At 42.6% G+C, this 21,706-nt stretch overlaps 1 protein-coding gene across 1 annotated transcript in view; it reads right to left on the bottom strand.

The window, feature by feature from the left end:
• LOC115054358 (polypeptide N-acetylgalactosaminyltransferase 10-like) overlaps positions 1–2,227 on the bottom strand; it is a 64,917-nt gene extending 62,690 nt beyond the window's left edge. Inside the window, exon 1 of the mRNA XM_029519548.1 lies at positions 2,069–2,227. Coding sequence (XP_029375408.1) covers positions 2,069–2,227 — 159 coding nt within the window. The remainder of the gene's footprint in view (positions 1–2,068) is intronic.
• Positions 2,228–21,706: the final 19,479 nt, after the last annotated feature.

Genomic DNA, 21,706 nt, shown 5'->3' with positions numbered 1-21,706 from the left:
TTGAAAATATCAAATCCAAACTTGAGCAGAGAGACAGAGAAATCCTGGGAGAAGATCTGAGCAGAACAAGCCGGCTTTATCAACGCCCCGCCATCCGCCCTGCAAATTAGCTTCAGCTGCCAATAACGGTGAGACAAGGGGGGGGGGCAACATCCTGGACTTCTGATGTGGATTTATCTGCATTTGTGGGCCAAACAACGAGGTGGTTGTGAAACGAATTGTTTCCAGATCTGAGTGATGTATCATTCTGGTCTAATTCGGCATTCAGAACTGTCCTCTCATTGAATACCTACAACTGGCCCAGTTAGGAAAGTTCGCTGGTGGTGCTGGACAAACACCACAACCACCCAGAGCGCACACAAACACACACACTTCCCATGAAAGCCCCCATTCAGCAGCTCCTGTCTCATTTGAATAAGCAGGGCTACTATTGTCTGCGGCGCTGCTGAGGTCCTGCTGAATTTCCATGTGCATTAACAGAGCTGCACACCCTGATTCAGTTTGTACATCCCCCCCCGCCCCCCTTTCTTTTACCTTCTACAATAACAACTCAAAGCAAGCCACATAAACAGGCTCCTGTTTTCCCCGACAAATAAACAGATAAACAGACTCTTGGTGAGAAGCAAACAGTCGCTCTTTAAAAATAGACTGCACTCTCACATTATAATTCATTTACAAGAATAATCCTAAACTCTTAATCTGACATGGAGTCAAAGTTTGGACATTAAACAGCCCTGCAGTCTGCTGATATACAGTGTGAGATAAGACAAACCTTGGTGTTCCAGTTAACGATTATCCCAATATCAGAAATTCAAGTCATTTTTATCTGAGTGCCTTTTATCACAATATGCGATATGCTTTTCATCTAGAAACTGGCTGTCGCCTTCCTGGTCTTGTATGAAACAAGGGAAATATGAATACAACGTCAGATATGAGAATAATAAAGCAAAAAAACGTCGACAATAATAAATGACTAAATAAACTGTTGCCTCTAGATGAGAAATAAACTTCTGTCATGTTGAAGGAATCCTAAATTCGCCTTATGCTTTAAATCAAACGCAGCCGTTTCCAAATTAAACTCCAAAGGAGAAGCTGCGCTGCAACCTGTTGCACTCATTCCATCAACACGTGAAAAAGGCTGCAACTTCAACAGGCGTGGCAACAACTTTGAAACAAACAGCATCCAAAATCTAATGAGCGTTTCTGATATTCAAGAATCAGGTGACTTGTTTTATAGAGAATGTTATCTGGTGGTACACTGTTGCTGTTGTTTCACTACTGGATCAGTTCTCAGTATGAACCGACACACAAGAAAAGGTTTCCAGGATCTTCACAGGCGGTGAAAATAGTTGTGGGAGCGCCTTGACTTGTCAGACAGGCTGCCCCTCCTCCTCCACCAGCCAGACAGCTTCATTCTGTATGTCCACGTGTACTATTGATGATTATTACTGGAGGATGACGATGGTCTCGTTGTCGAGGCCCGCCACCTCCGGATGTAAAAAGGCTCAGAACAGTCTGACAGCCCATTGAAAAATCCGGCTTGTTCAGTTATGACGAGTTCATTTATGAGCATAAAATAAATGAAATAAAAGCTTTTTATAAACAGTGAACAAGTCCAATTTCTCAGCAGGCTTAATCTGAGCGTCTTTGTTTTTTCTGTTCTGTCACTTCAGGGACTGAATACTTCTACAATCAGAGTCAGAGGGGAGGATTTGATGAAGATGATGGTGGTGGGGCGGGTTGACCTTTGACCCTGCAGCAGATCCTCCAACTTCCTGAACTCCCTGTTATTGTGGCGTGGGAGTGCCGCCCAGCTCCGGTTTGGTTCCTACGTGGCCGCCGTGTCGGTGACGACCTGCCGGCCGACAGGCTGCCGGAGAAAACGGGGTCCATCTTGTAAATCACACGCACGTGCACACGCGCACATGACGGTGGGAACGTGGAGGCTGGACGGAACCTCCGGGAAGTGCGCAGACAGCGAACTCAACATTTAAGTGTTTCTGGACCAGCAGTCACACACACACCGCAGAAAATAAACACAAAGCACACACAGCCGGCTCCGCCTCACCTGCGCCGGAGGAAAGCCGCCCGGAGCGTCCACCTCGTCGGGCGAGTTGTCGAAGACCCGGTCCCGGTACAGAGACCACAGCCCGACGTTCGGCAGGAACAGCAGAGCCGCTACGAGCAGCCCGGCGACCTGCAGCAGCCTCTTCTCCTTCCGCCTCATCTCTCCTGGAGCTGGGGGGACAGGAGGACAACGACACCGGGGGGAGACGGCGGCTGGTGGGGGACGAGGACGAGGACGAGCCCTGGAGCCGGCTCCTCCAGAGCGGAGACAACTTTCGGTGTGACCGGGGCTGTGACGCTCCGCTCGGCTCCGCCGCGGAGACCTCCGCCGCTAGGGGGGGCTGGAAGGGAGGGGGGGGTTATTTATGTCTAAATACTTTAAAATGATATTTTTATTATTATCACTATTAGGACTTCATCCGGGCTGTAACAGCGTGAAAGATTTATTAGTTAAAAAATAAACAAAAAGAGGAATAAAATGTCCAATAAGTTCAGCAAACGTCTCGTGCTGCCTTCAGGTGCAGCTCGGAAACAACACACACGCTGTTCAGATGGAGATGGATTTACTGTTTTGGTCTCAAACTGGGAAATTCTTGTTACAACCTCAGCAGGACACACACACACACAACAAAAATACATTACTGAATAGACAAACTGTAGAATAAATACAACATTGTTCAATATAACAATAAAGTGCCAAAGCATGTCGCACACTTCTTATTGTTTAGTGTTGATTTCTGTTTTTTCTTTTTGTTTTGTCTTGGGCCAAAACAACCCGTTCATTTAGTAAGCCCATCTTAAATAATAATAAAGACGGTTTTTATTTTGAGTCACACTGTCTTATAAATGCAGGCTGACATTAACATTATCATATAAGATGTTATACTTTTATTTTTCCATGTTTACTTCCTCCTTTGCGTTTGCATACTTGGCCAATAAAAATAATTCTGATTTTACTGAAGGGACCTCGCTGTCATTGTTCAGCTTTTTAAGTAATACTTTTTATCCATGTAGTGTCCATTAACTGAATATATACTGACACAATAAATGGTGAAATATCCAAGAGATGGGGATTGGGAGGGCTTCTGATATCACTATATGATGGTACTTATTTTGAATTTGTCAGTTTGGGGAATGTGGTGATGCACTAAAAAGGCCCATTTGCTTGAACACACCCTCCTAATTGAAGGATTAGTGGATTAGCTGAATTGAATTCATTACATGTTGTGAATTGTCTTCAGTCTCTTGCAGCCTGAGTCCTTTCTGAATCTGTTTGTGGAGTCTATTGAACAATTGGTCGGCACCATTTTAGCAGCACTCGATACACAACAGCAGACGGCGGCTGTTTTCTGTCTGACACTCAGCGGGGAGTAAGTGTGGTCCCTGTCTGCTTTCAGTTGTGTCACGTGGAAAAGTCGCCGTTAAACGTGTTTAACAGTCCAGCGCTGAGACCGTTGAGCTCATTTTCTGCTTTTAGACACCTTATCAGGCTGCTCTTGGCTCGTGCTATGCAAAACATGCAGCAGGGAAACCTCTAAATGAATGTTATCTTGTTATATTTAGTAGGAATGTACCTTCTTTTAACATACCCGAGAATAAAGCCGTACCAGCACAATAAACCCACGTCAGCAATGTTGTGGAAAAGAACAATGATGGTGACGCGAGCCATAGAAATTTGACTTCACCTGTTTCATCGGTTTCTCTGCTCAGGCGGCGTCAGCGGAGGAGGAAGCAAAGCTTATTTGTGTTTCTGATGGAAGTCATGGAAATCCAAGCAGCTGCCACATCTCCATTATAAGCAGGTCGCTGCCTGCTGTCCGATATTAGTTAGCTTAAGGCTGAAGTAACAAACCTGCTAACATTATGATTCCTTTTTAAATATAGTTTAATTCTGAAGGTCAGAAAACAAAGTGTGATGAAAAAGCTACATCGTTAGCAACAAGAGCGACTGTATAACAATGTTCTTTTAGAAAACTATATCATAATTACTTTGACAGGTAAGAAATACATATATGCATGTTTTATTCCTTCAACTGTTGTTTTTAACAGGGAACAGTTTATTAAGAAGCTGCCGAAGGGGAAATTGTGATGACAACCATCACCTGCAGGTTTACTCAGCTGCAGATAATGAACATTGATTGAAGAGTCGGCCAAACAATAAAAAAGAAGCTCAGCTGTTGTCTGTTTCATAAACGCTCTGCCCGCCTCTCTGTCCTATTTACACCCTGATCCTCTGTTTGGGTTCAGCTGGATTTCATTCTCGAAGCTTTAAACCACAAAAACAAAAATAAAAACACTGAAGTTTCACAGTTCTTTCACAAAATCATGACATGCTGATACTTCCTCCCTGAAAGAAATTTCAAGGCAGAAAATATTACAGTGACTGAGTTTATGAAACATTGAACAAAAGTAAAAATATAGATACCAAACAAGTATATCTTCTCTTAAAGGGCCCATATTTGCCTTGAATTTAAATCATAGATTCCCTTTAATACAGTGAAAGTATCAAAGGTCTCAGGCTACATAGAAATACTGAAATACTGAGCCTGAATTCAGACTCTGAGCCTTAAAACCAGCCGTCAGGACTGAAGTTACTTTGTGATGTCACAACAAAGCAGTCACAGAAAAGAGGCAGAGTTTCTCTCTTCTGATTGGATCACTGACCTTTTGTTACCTGAGACGAGTTGTGACATGATTTTGGTTCTGTAAAACCCAAATATATCTTCTTATTGATATTAACACTTCAACTAAAACACCTGAAAAGTTCAAAATACGGGACAAATATGTCAATATTTCTATTGACATCCGGGACATGTTGGATCATTTTAATGTTGGTGTGTCGAAGAAAAAGAACAGAAATTTTAAAGGAAGGGAAAAGAAGCTTTTAATTTTTTATTTTTAAATAGTGATGCCTCTACCTGCTGACTTTCTTTACTTGCGTCTGTTTCATCAGTATTATAAAGGCTGCCTGTGAGCGCCACACCGCCGCTGCCTCCGTAGTACGTCTCTGCATGAAGCCTGCAGAGTTATGGATTTAAGAGTGCTTGACAAAAATCGATGTGAGTCGAGACAGAGGGGGAGCATGGCTGACACAATAGAAGGCTTCAAATGCATCGAGCAGGGATGAAAATGTCTGGGAGCATTTTTTAGAAAATCACAGAATCAGAGACCGTGGCGAGGGGCAAACCGGAGCACAAAATCTAAGACACAGATTCACTTTGTGGGCGTGTGTGGTGTGATGTGGGATTGTGTGACGGTGATACGAACTGGACAATTCAGGCGATGTTGGTTCACTTTCTTTGGGCAGAGCTCAATAAATAAACTCAAAAGCTTCTTTGTACTCACCAGATATTTGGGGCGTGAACAGGATTCTCCAGCTGAAAAAAAAGAAAATGTTTTCCGTATTTTCTTGGTTGCAGCTGCTGAAAAAAAACATTTATTATATTTAAAAGGTGAATGGCTGCAGCTCTCATGTCAAAGCTCCATCTTTAAGAAAAACAAAAGTTCGAGCTTAATGACAAAACGAACCGAGGTGCATAGCAAGAATTGAAATGAGAGAACTCAGAACTCCTGTGCTAAACAACACCATCTACCTGGATCTGATAATATTGATTTGTCCATTTTTAAAGCCCGAAATGGGCCTCGTCTCCTTTTTATCACAGGCTTTCTTCGATCCTCCATGAACCTTTTGATTTTCAACTAATCCAAGGGTTTTGTTGCTAGGCGACACCTGGTGGGTGTAATTATAGATGACAGGATAAAGTTAGAGGAAGCTGGGATGGATGGATGGGTCAACACAACACAGGAGAGTGGCGTTCGATTCCTATGTTTCGTGTCTATTACCTGTCACTTGTTGGAGCTTCCAGACTGAAACAGACAAACCAACAGCTGGCAGGGCTAAAAACAGTGACTTTGTGACACTGTACGCCCCCAGTCTCCACCTGGAAATGTTTAGGAATTGCATTCAACTGGTGTATGGATTTATAAAAGAAAAATCTTTCCTCAAGTCAATGGCTTAATTTACCTGACCGGAGCCGAGCCTTCGGTGCATTGTCTGCTGAAGTGCACTGCTGCTGACTAATCGTTGATCAGAAAGGCCATTAATGGGTTTCAGCACACAACATTCAATTCAGTGTGCCAGGAGGGAAACAAGGACATGCTAACTGGACGCTTTGGTTTGATGCTCTGCAAATTAGTTTGATTTATTTATGTTTTTCAAATCCACCCTGAACCTGTGACACGAGCAGGAGGAGTTATAAAGCAAAGGAGGTTGCTCCACCAACGTAAATCCCCACCATATTCAGAGGTTGCAAGGTTCATCCATAATTCATGTTGGAAGACGAAGCCGAACAGATTGAATTGTCACAACTAATGCTGGTAAAATCGGGGAGAACGAGGGAGGAAGAAGTTCCTCTCTCTCTTTCTCCATCTAAACATCCTGAGCCGGGATAGAAAGAACAGACTTCGGTTAATGCTAAACGTCTCGACACCGCATCGATCTTTTGTGTCTGCATGTTGAACACAAGCGTCAGTGTCGTCAAAGAGCAACAAAACACTGTTTGATTTGACACCAAGAGTGGGAGTTGAGGAGGAGAACGCAATGAGGTAGTGATTTAAAGTCACATAATACATCAGTAATGAACAATTTTCCATGTAAAGATCTAGCTGACAAATGGCGTCCAGGGTGGAAAACACCCCCGCGCTGTGAGTTTCTCTGTATTTGTCTTGGTAACTGGTTTGGTTGTGCATTGGAGCACATGAGTCCCTGCTGTTTAACCCTTCGACCCCCCACATTTGTAAGGACATTAGACGGTGCAGTACAATAAGTACCATAAGTGGCTCTCAGTGAAATGGGACCTTGACTGAAAAAGAGAACCCAAACCATTTTCATCTAAAAAGGTCTCAGACAAAACCAAAGTTTTTAACTGCTAATTCAGGTAAATCTGAAGCTGAATTATTTTCCCAGTTCAGGTCCAGACGACCCGACGAGCTGCTGAAGGCTTTTCCTGTTCTAGATTCTAGATTCTATTCTGGAAAACTGTAAACAGAAACAGTCATATAACTTTGTTAGCTTGGAAAATCTATAAATTGTTGTTCGTTAAAAAAATTTTCCCAAATGTTTGAAACTCCAAAGAGCAGCAGCCAGATGTTGGCGCCGTGCGTTGGGGGACGAAGTCTGCCACAGCTTGTGTCGTGGCAGCTCAGATAATTCTCCTGTTGGCAGAAGGAGAAACATATAAATGGGAATGGTTAAAAAGGAACCACCCCGCCACCACCACCAATGTATTATTTTACGCTCTCTAAAATAAGCTAAATGAAAAATTAATTTTCTGAAAATGTGAATTAATTAAGTTCTCGACCTTCAATCAGCTTTCCAGTTTTCATTTGACATTAACAGGCCTCAGCAGCTGCTCATAATCCCATTACGGTCCCACAGCTATCCCCGAAGGCTCGTACTCAGTGTCTGTGAAGGCGGCAGTGTGTGTGTCCCAGATGCTGCCCCCAGTGTTCACCTTCCCATTAAGGCCATATGATCCTATAAACCCTGATGCATGTGAAACGTCAGTCTCACCGATGGAAGTTTAGCCCGGTGTGAGCGACTGAACATGTGCTATATGTCTCGTTTTGATCCCTGGCGAGGAGCGAAGGACTCTCGCCGTGAGACCGATCGATGGGCGCCCCGTGATCGACAGCTGCACCGCAGTAAGATGTGAAGTGTGCTACGGACCGAGCATGTCAACTACGTTCCTGGATGTAAGGCAGCAACAACTCCAGAAACACAAAGACTGAAAATCAACGACCAAAATATAGTCAACATCTATTTATTTAACTTCTAAAACACCTACATTTGACTTCAGCCCGAAGATCTGGAGCTCCACCATGAGACACTTTCATACCTAAACTAGATCATTTTTGTCACACCAGATCATTGACATCGGCTGAATCACAAGTCTTTTTAAAAATGTATTTCTCGTGTCATTTTTTTAAATTGAAATGAAGATCCCAGTAACAGTAAACACAGTACAGTTAAGGTCTGAAGGTGGTGACAGAGAGGAAAAGGTCAGGAAGGTCTGACAGAATCAGTTTTTAGGTTTGGATTCAGACTATTGCCACGCTGTTGCCTCTTAAACTGACACCAACCTGAACGGCTAAAGAAGATTTCATTCGTTCCTTTTCAGTCCCACGGGAGCGACCTGAACCTCGGCTGTCATGGTTACAGTGATGACCTTTGGGCTCAGGACAGTCTCACGACTCCTACAGCTGCTTATCAGCCTCCGTTCACACACCTGAAGATGAATTATACTCAACAAACAACCCGGAAGAAAACGAACTGAACTGAAAATAGAAGTTTGCGTGAAAAACAAAAGAAATAAAAAATATAAGAAAGAATCCCAAAGTTCAAAAGAACGACAACAGTATTAAGTCACACCTGACAACAGTTCAGACACACAAACACACTTGTGAATGGCGCCTGCAGCCCTCGCTCAGGTGTCTTCGACCCCCCACCTGTCCATTAAGCCCATATAATCTGCTGGATATTGATGCAATAAAAAAGGCCCCAGTAAAGACGCCTGATTAGATCGCAACATCTGCTCCATACGGCCGACTTGGCACGTAGCGCAGCAGTCACTGCTCAAGGTGGCAACTCAGATTTACCGGTGGCATCTGTGCTACCTGTTAGTTGACGGCTTGATTCAGCGTAAATTGTGCTGCGGGTTTCACAGACTGGCAAACTTGTGGAGTGTGATTTTAGCGGAATCAGTATCGACATCACCGCAAGAATGAATCCATCCAAAGTCTCATTTCATTGATTTATTGAGATGAGGGGAAGAATTTGAATCAAGCAGGACTTTGGCTGTTTAAAGGAACAGGTGAACATTTGGAGTCAGAAGATGAAAATTTTGCTCTTCCTGTTTCCTGAGCTTGAACTGATATTGATCAAAAAATTTATTTTGTAAAAATGATAGCAGGAGAACATCAGAATAACTTCAGAGGCACAACCCTGGTTGTATTATTGTCTCAATAACAGTTGTGCGTTCAGCAGCTTTCAGATCACCACTCTGTTTTTCTCTAAAGTTAATCAGGAGCCTTCTGAGGCCTTTGTAGACTTCACAGACTGCAAACGTCAAATTAAAAGAAATTGACTGACCTGTCATTGAAACGGGCAGTGGCCCCTGATGGGGAGCTGACGGTCTGCATGTTGGAAGCAGCTGCCTGCAGTTGGTGATGCTGTTGATGAAAACACTGGAGGAGCTAAAAGAGGTTAGTTCATTTGTGACAAAGTGTCCTTGTTGACGTTATCATCATCATCGGCAGAAAGACAGCTAAAAGAAAAACTACTGTGAACAGACACTGAGTGAGCAGAAATGTTCTGTTCTATTGTGCATCATTATCAGCACACATGATCAACAGCATTGGCTTTCAGCTGGCTTCCTAATGGAAAAGGAAACCAGAGGGCAAAGCTTCAAAACAGGAAATGATTTCCCCGGAGCCAGACAGAGAAATGTTACATCATCAGCGAACGTATGGAGGTCGGATGACAGAACACTTAAACAAACACTGAAACACGAATTAATTTTACATTCATTCACCTTCTACGGCTGATTCCTTTCCAGGTCGCAGGGGATGCTGGAGCCAATCGCAGCTGTCTTTGGGTGAGAGGTCGCCAGTCCACCACAGCTTTACATGGAATGCAAATGCAGCAACGTTCTTTTTCCGCGTCAGTGACTGAGCTGTTTCTGATTTAACACTGTGAGAGCCGTCCGCCCGTCGGCTCCCCGGTGACATTTTAATGCACATCATTTGGAGCTGCGTGTGCGTCCAGGCAGTTTCTAGACATATTATTGATGCCCTCTGGTCCGTCTCCATGGGTCTGTTTTTAGAAACACAACGCTGATGTCTCCACTTGAGGGATGAAACCACGTGGAGCTGACAGTCAGAGAACCGGACCTGAGGTTTTCTTATTTCCTACACATCGTGTTTCATGACTGATCCAGCTTCACTGTGGCGGTTAGCAGAAACTACTTTGGTGAGTTCAGTGTCATTAAAACTGATAGAAATTAAAGTAATTAAGTAAACAGAGTGTATCTTTTCCTTTCATTCGTAGAGTTAGCGTTTCATTCTCCTCTCACAGAATCACTGGAGGGTTCCAGCTCGGAGCCTCTCTTCTGATTGATGTTAGATTAGATGATCCAGGAGGGCTCGGCCTGAAAAAGTGACAATGTCATTGTGACATCACAAAGTAATAGAAGTCCTGGACTCTAAGGGTCAGTATCTAAGGCTGACTGACTTTCATTCTTTCAGATTGTTAATAAAGAAATATGACTTTCTATAACATGGGACCTTTAGTTTAAGAAAGATCAATCATCAGTCTGTTCCTGAGAGATGAGATGTCAACACTTCAGATAAAACTTAGGAGAGGTCAAGTTTTCCAGTTTTTTGGAGCAAAGAAGAACTGTCAGTTATTATGATGAAATTTTATGTTTGTATCCCGACGGAACGGAGCGAGCGCTAAAGCCAATGTTTCCTTTTGCCCCTCCTGCTGAATGCAAACGACACAAACACATCAAGGACGCCCGCTCGGCATGCCGGCAGAGAGCGGAGCCGAGTGGGCGGAGTGGCAACTCCTTATCTTCGTCGTCTGTGAAGTTGTCATGGTGATCGATAGAATCCCGTCGGGGTCGCGACCTCTGAGAGTCAATTAGCACCGTGCTCTTTTCTTTTGTTCTCACTTTAGATCAGGACGCAGAATTCACAGGTGGAGTATTTTTTATCTCACAGGTGTCTGAAACCTCAAAAGAGCGAAAGAAGGAAAGGACACTGGAGTGTGTGTGAAGGCTGATGTTATTCAGTTTGGGAAAATGTAAATAGTAAAACAGTGATTTATTTCTTGATATATTTGAAAAAGCAGAACGTATTTGTTCTGTGAAAGTTTAATTAAGCCATTTATGTCCATATACTGAAAAATTTATTTCATTTACAGCATTTTAACGGATATAAATTAACTTTCTGAGACATTTAACATGTAAACTAATGCTAATAAATAGTGCTAATGTGGTAAAGTAGATTTTGTTATGCTGTGCCTTAGTCTCCTGTTGTGCTTTTTTAATTTGTTTCATTTGATCAAAGGCCTTTGTTCCCTCCTCCCACTCCCTTCCATCACTCCACACACACTCATTGTCTTTAAATAATTTCTCTGGGAATGTTCTGCTGCCCACAGCTTTCGAATTTCGCTCCCTTGTCACTCCTTGTTGTGGATTTTATATTGCTTTAATCGTCTACCACACTGCCGTTGCTAAAAGACACTTTCTCTAAATGTTGTTCCAATCATAATTTCCCCTCAGTGTTCCGCATGTGCTTCATAGCAGGAGTGATATTGCTCCTGCAGCGTGGCCCATTTCCCAGAAACTCATGGGATGTCATGTAATGCTCAACTTGTCACACCAGATCTGAGAGCGGGAGAAGGACCGTGTTCCTATTAAGGGACCGTCTGGACGTGCGTCCTCTGGGATTTAAACTGCAAACAGAGCAAGCGGGGTATAGATTTATGTATTTTGTTCAGTTTTCAGGCAGTTAAAGAACCAGAACACGTTCTTTAAGTTAAAGTTTTATTCCTTCAGGGCGCTTTTACGCTTTCTGCTCACGATGTGCTCTGTTCCTTTCAACTACCTCCGGTCAGATACTTATTCAGAACAGTTTTGACAACTAGTCCTCCAACTTTAGAGATCATATAGGTCACTTCTTCCTTCCCTGCAAATATGGATGTGTTTACTTCACAGATGAAGTTTCTTCAGTTTGTGTTAACTGTCTTTGTCATCCGTCCAATGAAAGGTCAACCATCCACACTAAACACACACAGCGTTCCTTTATATCAAAGGTGTCGACAATTCTTTGATGTTTTTCCAGGAAACTAAAGATTTCATTTAATATTGAGCTCAACTGATCCCAAGATGCCTGAAAATAATAAATGTTCCTGTTTGCGTTCTGTAGATCGCTCCATCGTTATTGCTTAGTCTCTCAATTTTCCTTTCCAGTTAATCAATTCCTCTATAAGCTGTCAGAAAATATTGGAGGAAAAAAAGTCTGTCGCAGTTTTCCAGAGCCCAAGGTGATGATTTTGATTTATTGTTGATCAATGTGTCTTATTGACCCGAAGAAACATTCAAGTGATTAAAATAGTTGTTAACTCTGAACAATAAACAAATGATGATATACAGATAAAGCTTCATCAAACCCAAACTGGAGCTCTGATACTCGTACTGCAGGCGAGCTTGGTGCATCCCGGCAGAAGTGTTCAACAACTGAAGCATCATGTAGTCGGCCTCCCATGACAAAACGTTTGAATTCACCAGTAACTGCGGTGTTTGTTCCCGACGCCTCTCTGCCCACTGACAGCAGCAAAATCCAAACTGCCTCACAATCAGGAGCAGCCGGCGAGCTCCCCGCTGCAGAAAACATCTTTTATCAGAACATCTCAGATCTTTTTTTAGATCTTTCCCCTTCCTCGTCTCCTCAGTTAAAAGAAAAAAAGGAAAAAGAAGCAGCAGCAGCACAGGGCAGATCGGTTGGTAAACACGAGTGTGCAGTGTGCAGCCTACTGATGAGATTCTGCAGGATATCTGGGCATTGAGGTTAGAGATTTTCAAAGTAAAAAAAAATTTAAATCTCTTTGCCGTTCAGAAGTGCAAATTTGTGAAGCAACTTTAAGGAAGAGACTTCAGCTGGAGTGTGTTGTGTTCCTGTATTTGTGTGTGTTCTAGTTGCCATGCTGATGACTTCTGGGTCTTCGTCTTTGGTCAGTGAAGAATTGCCGCCTACTCCCAGACTGCACGTCACTAATCAGCAGGAAAATAAAAACAGCACCATCAAACGAGAACCATCTTTTATTGAGAAAAGAAGGGACTAAACTGCAGGTATCACATATGATAGACCATTACTGTTGAGATAATCATTGTTTCGTTTGAAGACGTGCAGACAGAGACGTGGACTACGATCCTCCTTAATGAAGTCAAACTCTTCAAAGAAGTGACCAGACTGCCGGGGAAAAGGCATTGTGCAAACATTCACCGCTACACAAGGACTGTAAAGGAACAGTTCAGAGTCCATGCTATGATTAAATAGTACATTCACAAAAGATACATTTCAAAGGATGCACTTGTATTTTTCTTCAATAAGGCAAACATACATTCTCATGTGATGCAAAGATCTGTTAGGCTGGTTGTCAGCGCAGAGATCTAAGCTGCTGAGTGGCGTTAACATCTGAAGGGAAAAGCAGATTAACGTCCGATATTTGAATGAAAAAGACTCCAACACCACAGAAACGAGAGTGAAAATGTGCTGCGGTGACGCTTCCTGCGATAATGTCTGTTTTTGGTAACATGTTGAAGATCGACTGTGTTTGTAGGAACCAACCCCAAGTGGCGATTCGCGGAACTGCAGTCCACGACTTCCTTTTCCCTGAAAGTTCACCGCCTGGTTCGAGCAGAGAAAACTGACATTTTGGGAATTTAGCCTTTTCTTCCCCTATGTTGGATAAAAACTGGCTGTGTGAAATGATTTTGATGCGTTCGGTCTAAACCCTTAACAATAACTGCATTAGAAAAAAAATCAGGTAACATGAGATCAGTGTAAAAACTCTTTGATGCCTTCAACTCACTTCGTAAAAAAAATAAAATCCTTCAGCACCTTTCAGAGTCTTTACACGGAAAGACTGAATGATGAATGAGGCGTCGCTGGGATTCTCATGCGGCGCTCATTGTGTGTGCACTGTGGCAGCCGTATAAAGAGCAGTGCCGGTCTCTGGGGGGGTCCACATTGATTCCCCACCTGCCAGAACTGCAGGTCTGTGGAGGAGTGACAACAACATTCATCATGTTGCTGCTTTTTGTAAAGACAGAGCAGGACTGCAGGATGAGGTGTGCGTCTGTGTGTGGAGGGACAGTGTGTATTTGTTGCCGAGGGTGGTCCAACATGTTGGCACCGTAAAGGGGAACATGGAGGACTGGACTCTTTGGTGGACCTTTTGTTTAGTTCAGTGGTTTCCTTATTTTTAAGAAATAAAATACGAAAGTGAGTCAGTCTTCATGTTGAATATAAATAACAGATGGATGGAAATCTGTATGTTGTTACTGTGATGATTTTACACGCACAAAATCAGGAGGGTTCAGCTGAAGTTGTGAGTAAAACAGCAGTTTATCACACCTGAAGGAAAATTTGAGCCTAGACTGCTTCAGGCTCAAATAAGAACAAAAATATCAACAAAGATCCTGGAGAGATAATTAGTTTTTAATGAAATTTCTTTGTTTTAAATGAAGCGGCAGTATTTGAATTTCTGCAGGAGCAAAAAGGGACGATGTAAACAGGAACAGATGACTTCACAAGACGAGGAATCGACTTTGCTGCTAAAAGCAGCGCAGGACGTTGATGTTCCTACGTGAGAATCGCCGAAGCGGATCCACTGGAGCGAAGCTGCTCCGATCCACAATCAATGAGTCTCACGTCGATGGAGACAAATGGTTGACTCCAGACTTTAAAGCCGGGGCTTTGTCAGATGCTACGAAGCTGCTGATGCAGGAGGAAAAAGAAAGGCTGACAGCAGACCGTTGCAATAATCAGAATGTTAAAGCCCTCAGCCGCCTCTTCCTCGTCATTATCATCATCTCCTCAATAAGTGGACAATTTAACTGAAGTCTCTGGATTAGTGCGAGCCGTCGTGGTCTCAATGTATTGATTTTATTGTCCTGTTTGATTCCCTTAGCTGACGAGGGAAGCTTTGAAGAGTCCAGCCTGAACTCTCTCTGATCAAACCAAACATGAAGTTGAAGTTCGTGGAGGTCGAACACACCCTGACTTACCCTAACCCAACACTTCTTTTCCCGGCTTCATCATCTTCTTTAAAATAGTACACGGAGGGTCACAAACGACATGATAACATTATTTAAGTTGTTTCCTTGATAAAAAAATTACAATCAGCAAGAGCAACAGATTCAATAAACCTGCATCAAACTGTTGTTTCTTCCACCTCCTCCTTCAGTATGTTTTTTTCTGGAGCAGAAAAACACGGAGGTGACGATTCAGCGAGAGAGGACGAACATAAACGCACATTCATTCCCCGGCCGTGATTGAGACTGGCAAGAAAACTGCAGGAGCAGAATCATGCATGAATAATCACTGCATTAGAATCCCCAAAGTGAGATCAGAGGTCGAGTTTCTGTTGTTGTTTAAATGCCTTGAATCTTCAACAAAGCTGTTGATTTGGCATCATAACATCCCCGGGAGAGAAATATTTGTAATGAAGAGAATGTTTTACTCGTTTTAATTTCCAGATCGAATATTCAGTCGTAATTGTTCGATGTATAAAATGTAGAACTTTGGGAGTACACTTGCTTCAGTTTTTTTTTTTTGAGCTGCAAAACATCTGCAGGGCTCGTAGGATTGAATTCATTAACTATGGCATTTTTTTTATTATTTCATGTTGGGAGGCGTTCAATGATTCATTGAATTTTTTTGGACTAATCACACAAAAATACAAATAAAATAAGTATAAATAAAAGATTAACTTCACTCTAAGCACTTTATTCATTTGGAAACACCCAGACCTTCATGTGGGAAAACTCACATTGCAGAAAACACAAATTCAATGGTAGTTATCATAAATCAGAAAAAGATTGCATTCCACAAATCAAAGCGTGCGAGTCAGGCACTAAAAATATGGACTCACAACAATCTGCCAAATTCTTTAATTTGCTTCATTCCATGAAGTAATAAATTATTACTGCTACAATATAGAAGTCAATGTCAGGAAGTTTGAGTGTGTTTGTATTTAAGTGTAACACTATTAAACAAAGCATTCAATTCTCCTGAGATATAAATGGAAGCGTTTTCACTGAACTTGCAGTCATAATACAAAGATGATGCCATAAACTGAATAAAAAAATGGAAGAATTTTGACACCATGGGAACTGAATTCTCCCCCGAGCCGAACAAACTGACTTCCTGCACATCCAGAGGCGTCATGATCGACTTCATGTACCGAACATGGGAAGATGAGAGGGAGAGAAACAAAAGCTGGAGGGAAATCACAATGAACTCCGCTTCCTGTAGAGTTCAGAGAGCAGCCGAAGTTTCTCTCACACACACAGAGTCATCTGCTTCCAGCTTACATTTAGTTTCTGTATATTTGTGCGTGTGTGTGTGTATATATCTGCATATTTTCTGTACCAAAGTTGTCTCACAGCTAATGTGAATATAAATGTTAACTCGAACCAGCTGCTCCAGTCCAAACCTCGTCCCCAGGAGACAGATCCTGGTTCGTCCAGGATTTGAGCTGACAGCTTAATTTAAAATTACATTTTGAATAATAATAATAATAAACTGTTATACAAACACCAAAAGGTCTAAAGTGGCTGTCATGGTATTTCTGATCTGATGTGGGGGCGGTTCCAGGTCCACAGCCCCCGCCAGCCAGTGTGGGCATCTTCCTCCTCCTACTGTACCTAACTCTCCTCCTCTTCCTCCTCTTCTGCTCAGTGACCTAATTAATCCAAAAAATGTAGGAAAACCAAAAACTCCACAAGCTTTACATGATTTGATATTTTCCCATGAAAACAGGTTAATGAATCACACACTTTTCATGGAGAATCACGCACATTAAAAGTCTGTTGCAATTGGAAAAATTGTGCGACAAAACCTCCTCCCTGCAGGACGCGCCGAGAGTTAAACTCTTCCCTCTCATCTTCTATCAGTCTCTGCTGATTCTGCTGAGGCAGGCAGTTCGATTTTTGCCTCAGAGACACTTCCTTCTGTTCAAACCATCAGGCTGTGTAAACAGCAGTCTGTGGGCGATTAATTATGCCTGCTGCAGACGCAGACAGGAAGATGTGATGGGAGAAAAAAAAAGGGGGGTGGGGGGCAAAAAGATGGAGAGGGGAGTTCGGCTGGATACGAAGAAAGCACAGATGAAGAGGAGGGGATGAGCACGTCGCTCCTGCTGCAAACTGGTGCAAACATTTTGAGATAAACACTCAAATCCACTGGAAAATGTTAAATTTAATCTGGAATCGAAGAGTCAATCTGGAGGTTCGACCAGATTGACGTGAAGGTCACGAGCTCATTTTGAGCCGATGATGGCAGACGTCCCGTTTTATTCGGGCCTCGTCAGCGACCAAGACGGTAAAAATGAAATTCTGCTGGTTTACACTTTACTGTTAATAATTCTGATTGCTACACAGTGAACATTAGCGTTATCAAACTTCGTATATTTGTTTCCCAGCTCAAACGCTCCAACAAACTATCGTACGTGTTGTCAGAGTTGCTACGTAACAGGAGCCACACTGATAAACCTGCAAAGCGATAACACAAAAAAAAAAAAAAAAAAATCCTTGTTTCAGTTTGGTTCAGCCTTCGTGGTCGACAAGTGTGTATTATTCACTTATACTTTATACTCTTGTAATATAAACACAACAATGGATGAAGCAGCAACAACCTCCATCCGCCAAGAGACCACAAATGGTTCCCTTAAAAACATCACTGTCTGGCTTTTCCTGCTTCCCGTTTCAAAGTGGCAGCCGACAAAGAAGACAGTTGAATATGTTGACGACTTCTATGAGCTGCATTTGTACTCCAGTCCAATTGAGCGCTGTGTTGGCGTGGATGTTGTTCATGAGTCTGCAGCAGCGTCTTTAAGTTGTTCTCATATAAAAGGAGTCAACACGAGTTTCTGCCCGACTTTTCATGCTGATTCACTTTAAATACGGCCTTTTTCCATCTTTTTCTCTTTTGTCCATTAATGCATATAAAGTATACATGATCTTCAACTTCAAAGAGGTGAGGGAGCGAGAGAGAGACAGAAAACTTTTAAAAGACAAAATAATAAATAACCTCATTTCTACCAGTGTTGAAGTGGAAATGACTCCTGGTGAAAGTTCTGCTGTTTCTCTTCGAGCTATCAAAGTCTAACTGTGTCGGCTTTTTTACTGCTTTAGATCTTCAGTCATGACTCTCATTTGCATGAAAACATATTAAACTGGAACAGGAATGTTTGACACAAACAAAATGAGCTTAGGACACTTCTTCTTGTCTCTCTCTTTGACTTTATTTTGGCGCCCAGGTGAGAGAAGCTCGGCCTCCAGACTGCCGATGGGGAGGCACTAATCACACAGTAGCTGCAGCAGCATTCAAGAGTAATCACAGCAAACAGTGAGTTCTCCCCCTGAAAAGCTTCATTTCACAGCGAGATGCTCGCCGTTTGAAAATGGGACGCCTGCACTACAACAAAAAATGATTGTTGGCATGAAAATGGAACTCGCCAAGGCAGGAGGATTGAAGAGATTTTCAAAGTGGGATGCTTTAGTCATAAAGTATTACCATTCAAAGATGCAAACCTCTGCTGTGCTAAATTGAAGTGCAGCTTTTGGTGTTGAAGGCCTCGGTTTTTTCTGGAGCCCCCGAGCCGCGGCCTCAATATGAGATCACGTTTGTCATAACGCTCAAATGTCGAAAAAAACAAGACAAAACACAAGCTTGTTTGTCTTTAAGTGAATTTGTCTGCCTTTTATTTCATAGAAATGTTTTCACTAAGCTCTGTTTGGTTTAGTCATTTAAAAACGATCTGAAGAATCAGTCAGCACCGACGAAGCTTCTTCGATGGCGTGAAACATCTTCAAGAATCTACAAATAAATCCAGCTGCCTGAGAGGCAACTTCCTCAGAAAACTGGAAGAACCAACGCAGACAGAAGTTCAATTTGACAACTGTTGGAGGGAGTTGTGTGAGTTTTTACTATCGCTACATATTCAACTTTACAGTGAATGCACATCTTTAATAATCGAAAAGAAATATTATCAGCTCTTATTTAAAAAACACAACAATCACCACAGTAATAAATGATCTGTTAGGAGCACTTACATATTCAATGTTAAGTTGTTCATCAGGTAAAAAAACCCTTAGAGTGGTCTTATTCAGCCTGTGTCCACAGAATAAATTCATATTCTGTGTGTATTTTTCCTTTCCTTCCAACAATAACAAGTCTATAACCACCCCACCCTTTTTTTTAGCTTGGTTTTTGTTCTCCACCATCTCCTGAGAGGAAAATTGTGGTTCCTCCTGGAGTGGTTTTAGACGTAAACATGGAGTTGAGGTTGTGGGAGGAACTGTCCTCACCAATAAAAAGTAACCACGGGTCATAATAAACTACTTGCACAGACGATCAGAGGGGCCCCTTTTTAAACCGCTCCATAAAGTTGAGGGCGGCTGCAGATTCAGGTGATGATTCTCTGCAGGTCCATCGCCGCGGCGACACCTTTCCCGCTCCGGTTCGACACGGTCCGTCATTGAAGGACACGGAGCTCCGCAGTGTGAAACTGCTCTTTATTGCTCTCGACTTTAACTTTTGGGACAGGAGGTGACCCATAACTGCAGCCAATCGAGGCTTCGCTTCACTTACAACAGGAGTGTTGATGACCTTAATGATCAAACCGAATAGATTAAAAATTACGCCGACTCCAGAGCTGGAAAGCCAATGGCATTTAATTTAATGACCATGAACGAGCCGTTTCATTGGTTGTGCAAGAATCAGATAATACTAAAGTGTATGGGAAAATGACCCTACTTCTCCTGTTTATTTATCACCACAGTAATGATTTCCCAAATGAGTTTGTGATCACATTTTTTTTAATGATGCCCCATTTTGCACAAAATACACAATGAAGCAGACAATCATCCACTGTCTCTATCCAGACAGCAAAGGCCCAAATAATAAAAATAATAATGAAATCTTACAAACCAGAGCCTTCAAAATGGCAGTTCACAAACCAGCGGGTGACATTATGAGATTTCGCCATTTGGATCAAACCACACGGGCTGCTCGCTCGCAGATGGCGGCGATAAAGCTGAAGCAAGGCGCGTCCAGGAAGTGTGTGCAGTTAGGAGAGTTTGGCGAATCACTCGCACAAACAAGCCTCACAGAAAAAACTGCCGGGGCCCATTTTTATGTGCTTTCCGGAGCCCTAACAAACATGATCAGTTAACAGGGACTCTTTGGTGTCCCAATGCAGATTTTTTTGGTCTTTGTCCCTCTCTGCGGTTGATCAGGACTGAACGCAGCGGGCTGGATGAGCCACACTGTCCATTTCCCTCCATTATTATCACACAGCAGTGTGTGATAATAGCACCACCAGGGTCCTCTCCCTTTCACTGCTGTAATACTCGTTTAATCACTCGTCAACTGCGACAATGGGACTCAAACACAATGGCTGGTGACGCTTGACTAGAAGGGATTTGACTACAGAATGGAGGCTGGTGGGTTGTCTGGAGAAGGCGTGCATATGTGTGTGTGCGAACGCACAAATGCGTGCGACCGTATTGATTCCAAACAGCTCGCAGTGTTGTGTCTGTGACAAACCTGTAATTTTCTCCTGAGTGTTTTCAAAATCTAAAGCAATAAAATCATTTTCGGCGGCTGCGTTTATCCTCGCTGACAGAATGCTGATCTTCTCTCGAAGAGCGCCACGAATTGAGATTTTGTCACCACGTCTCGCACACGCCTACTGAGTGTAAGAGGTCTTATGAGGGCAGAAGTGCAGATTATTCATGAGAGGAGTCGAAGTCAAAGCTCATTGCAAGTTGGAGACACGCTGGAAAAAATTCAGAGTGATTTACGGAGTGTGTAAAGTTATCGGTTCACTCAGCTGCAGCACTTTAAAGTTACATACAGTTATTCTTTCTCCAACGACGGCGGCATCATCTCCACTATTTAGATCAAACTTCCTTCAAATTTCCTTTTAAGTGAGATTTCCATGCTGTTTTTGAATGTTAAGCAGCTGTAGGTTCTATATAAATACTGTGAAATGTGAGGAAATGAGAAACTTCCCAAACTTTCAACCCAACTTCTGACAAAAAAAACACAAATCTCACTTCATATTGCATTCCAGTAGTTTCCTTTCTCAGAAGTTGTCAACAGGAGCAGCAGCTTCATTAAAACCAAACCAGATTTTTCATCCTTGCACAGATGTCATGTTTCAAAATGACAATTTTCACACTGCAGACAACCTCAAGTGCAAGAAAGAACAAATTCTTCTTTGACATTAAAGAAGAATATATATAAAAGCTTAACCTCAGAGTTTTTGTGCACCGGTTACCGAACTGATTTGACGGCTTGCAGCCATTAGCGCGGTGATGGCGAGGCTCAGGTTTGGAAGTTTATCTTTTTCCCTCCATACGTTTCTGAAGTTGTCCAGACTCAGCAGGATGCAGCAGAGACGAACGTCGCAGGAGACGAGACGACGAGTTTGATCAGTTGAAGTTTCACAACTCCAACCTCAACAACCACACAGCCCTGTGATGTGACCCAAGGGAGCGTCTGGATACACGTTGTCATTAGAGAGGCAGACATCTACTTTTTTCATCATGGCTGCTATTATAACAAACATAACTTAGGAAGCATTAGGCGCTCACACTATGGAAAATCTTGTACGGGGTTGTAAGTGCTTACTCAACAGATAAAAAAAGACAAACATCAATGAACACAAACTTTCACTTGGGAATCGAACGCTGTTCTCCTGTAACATATCCGTGTGTTGTTGAGCTGTCTTAATATTGACTTCCTGTCATTAACGGCTGCTTTCGTTTCTAAAGAGCCCCCA

This window comes from Echeneis naucrates, chromosome 14 (assembly GCF_900963305.1).
Source record: "Echeneis naucrates chromosome 14, fEcheNa1.1, whole genome shotgun sequence".
NCBI classification, from domain to species: domain Eukaryota; kingdom Metazoa; phylum Chordata; class Actinopteri; order Carangiformes; family Echeneidae; genus Echeneis; species Echeneis naucrates.
The sequence above is the reverse complement of the archived record's forward strand: the minus strand, read 5'-3'. Positions and strand labels throughout refer to the sequence as shown.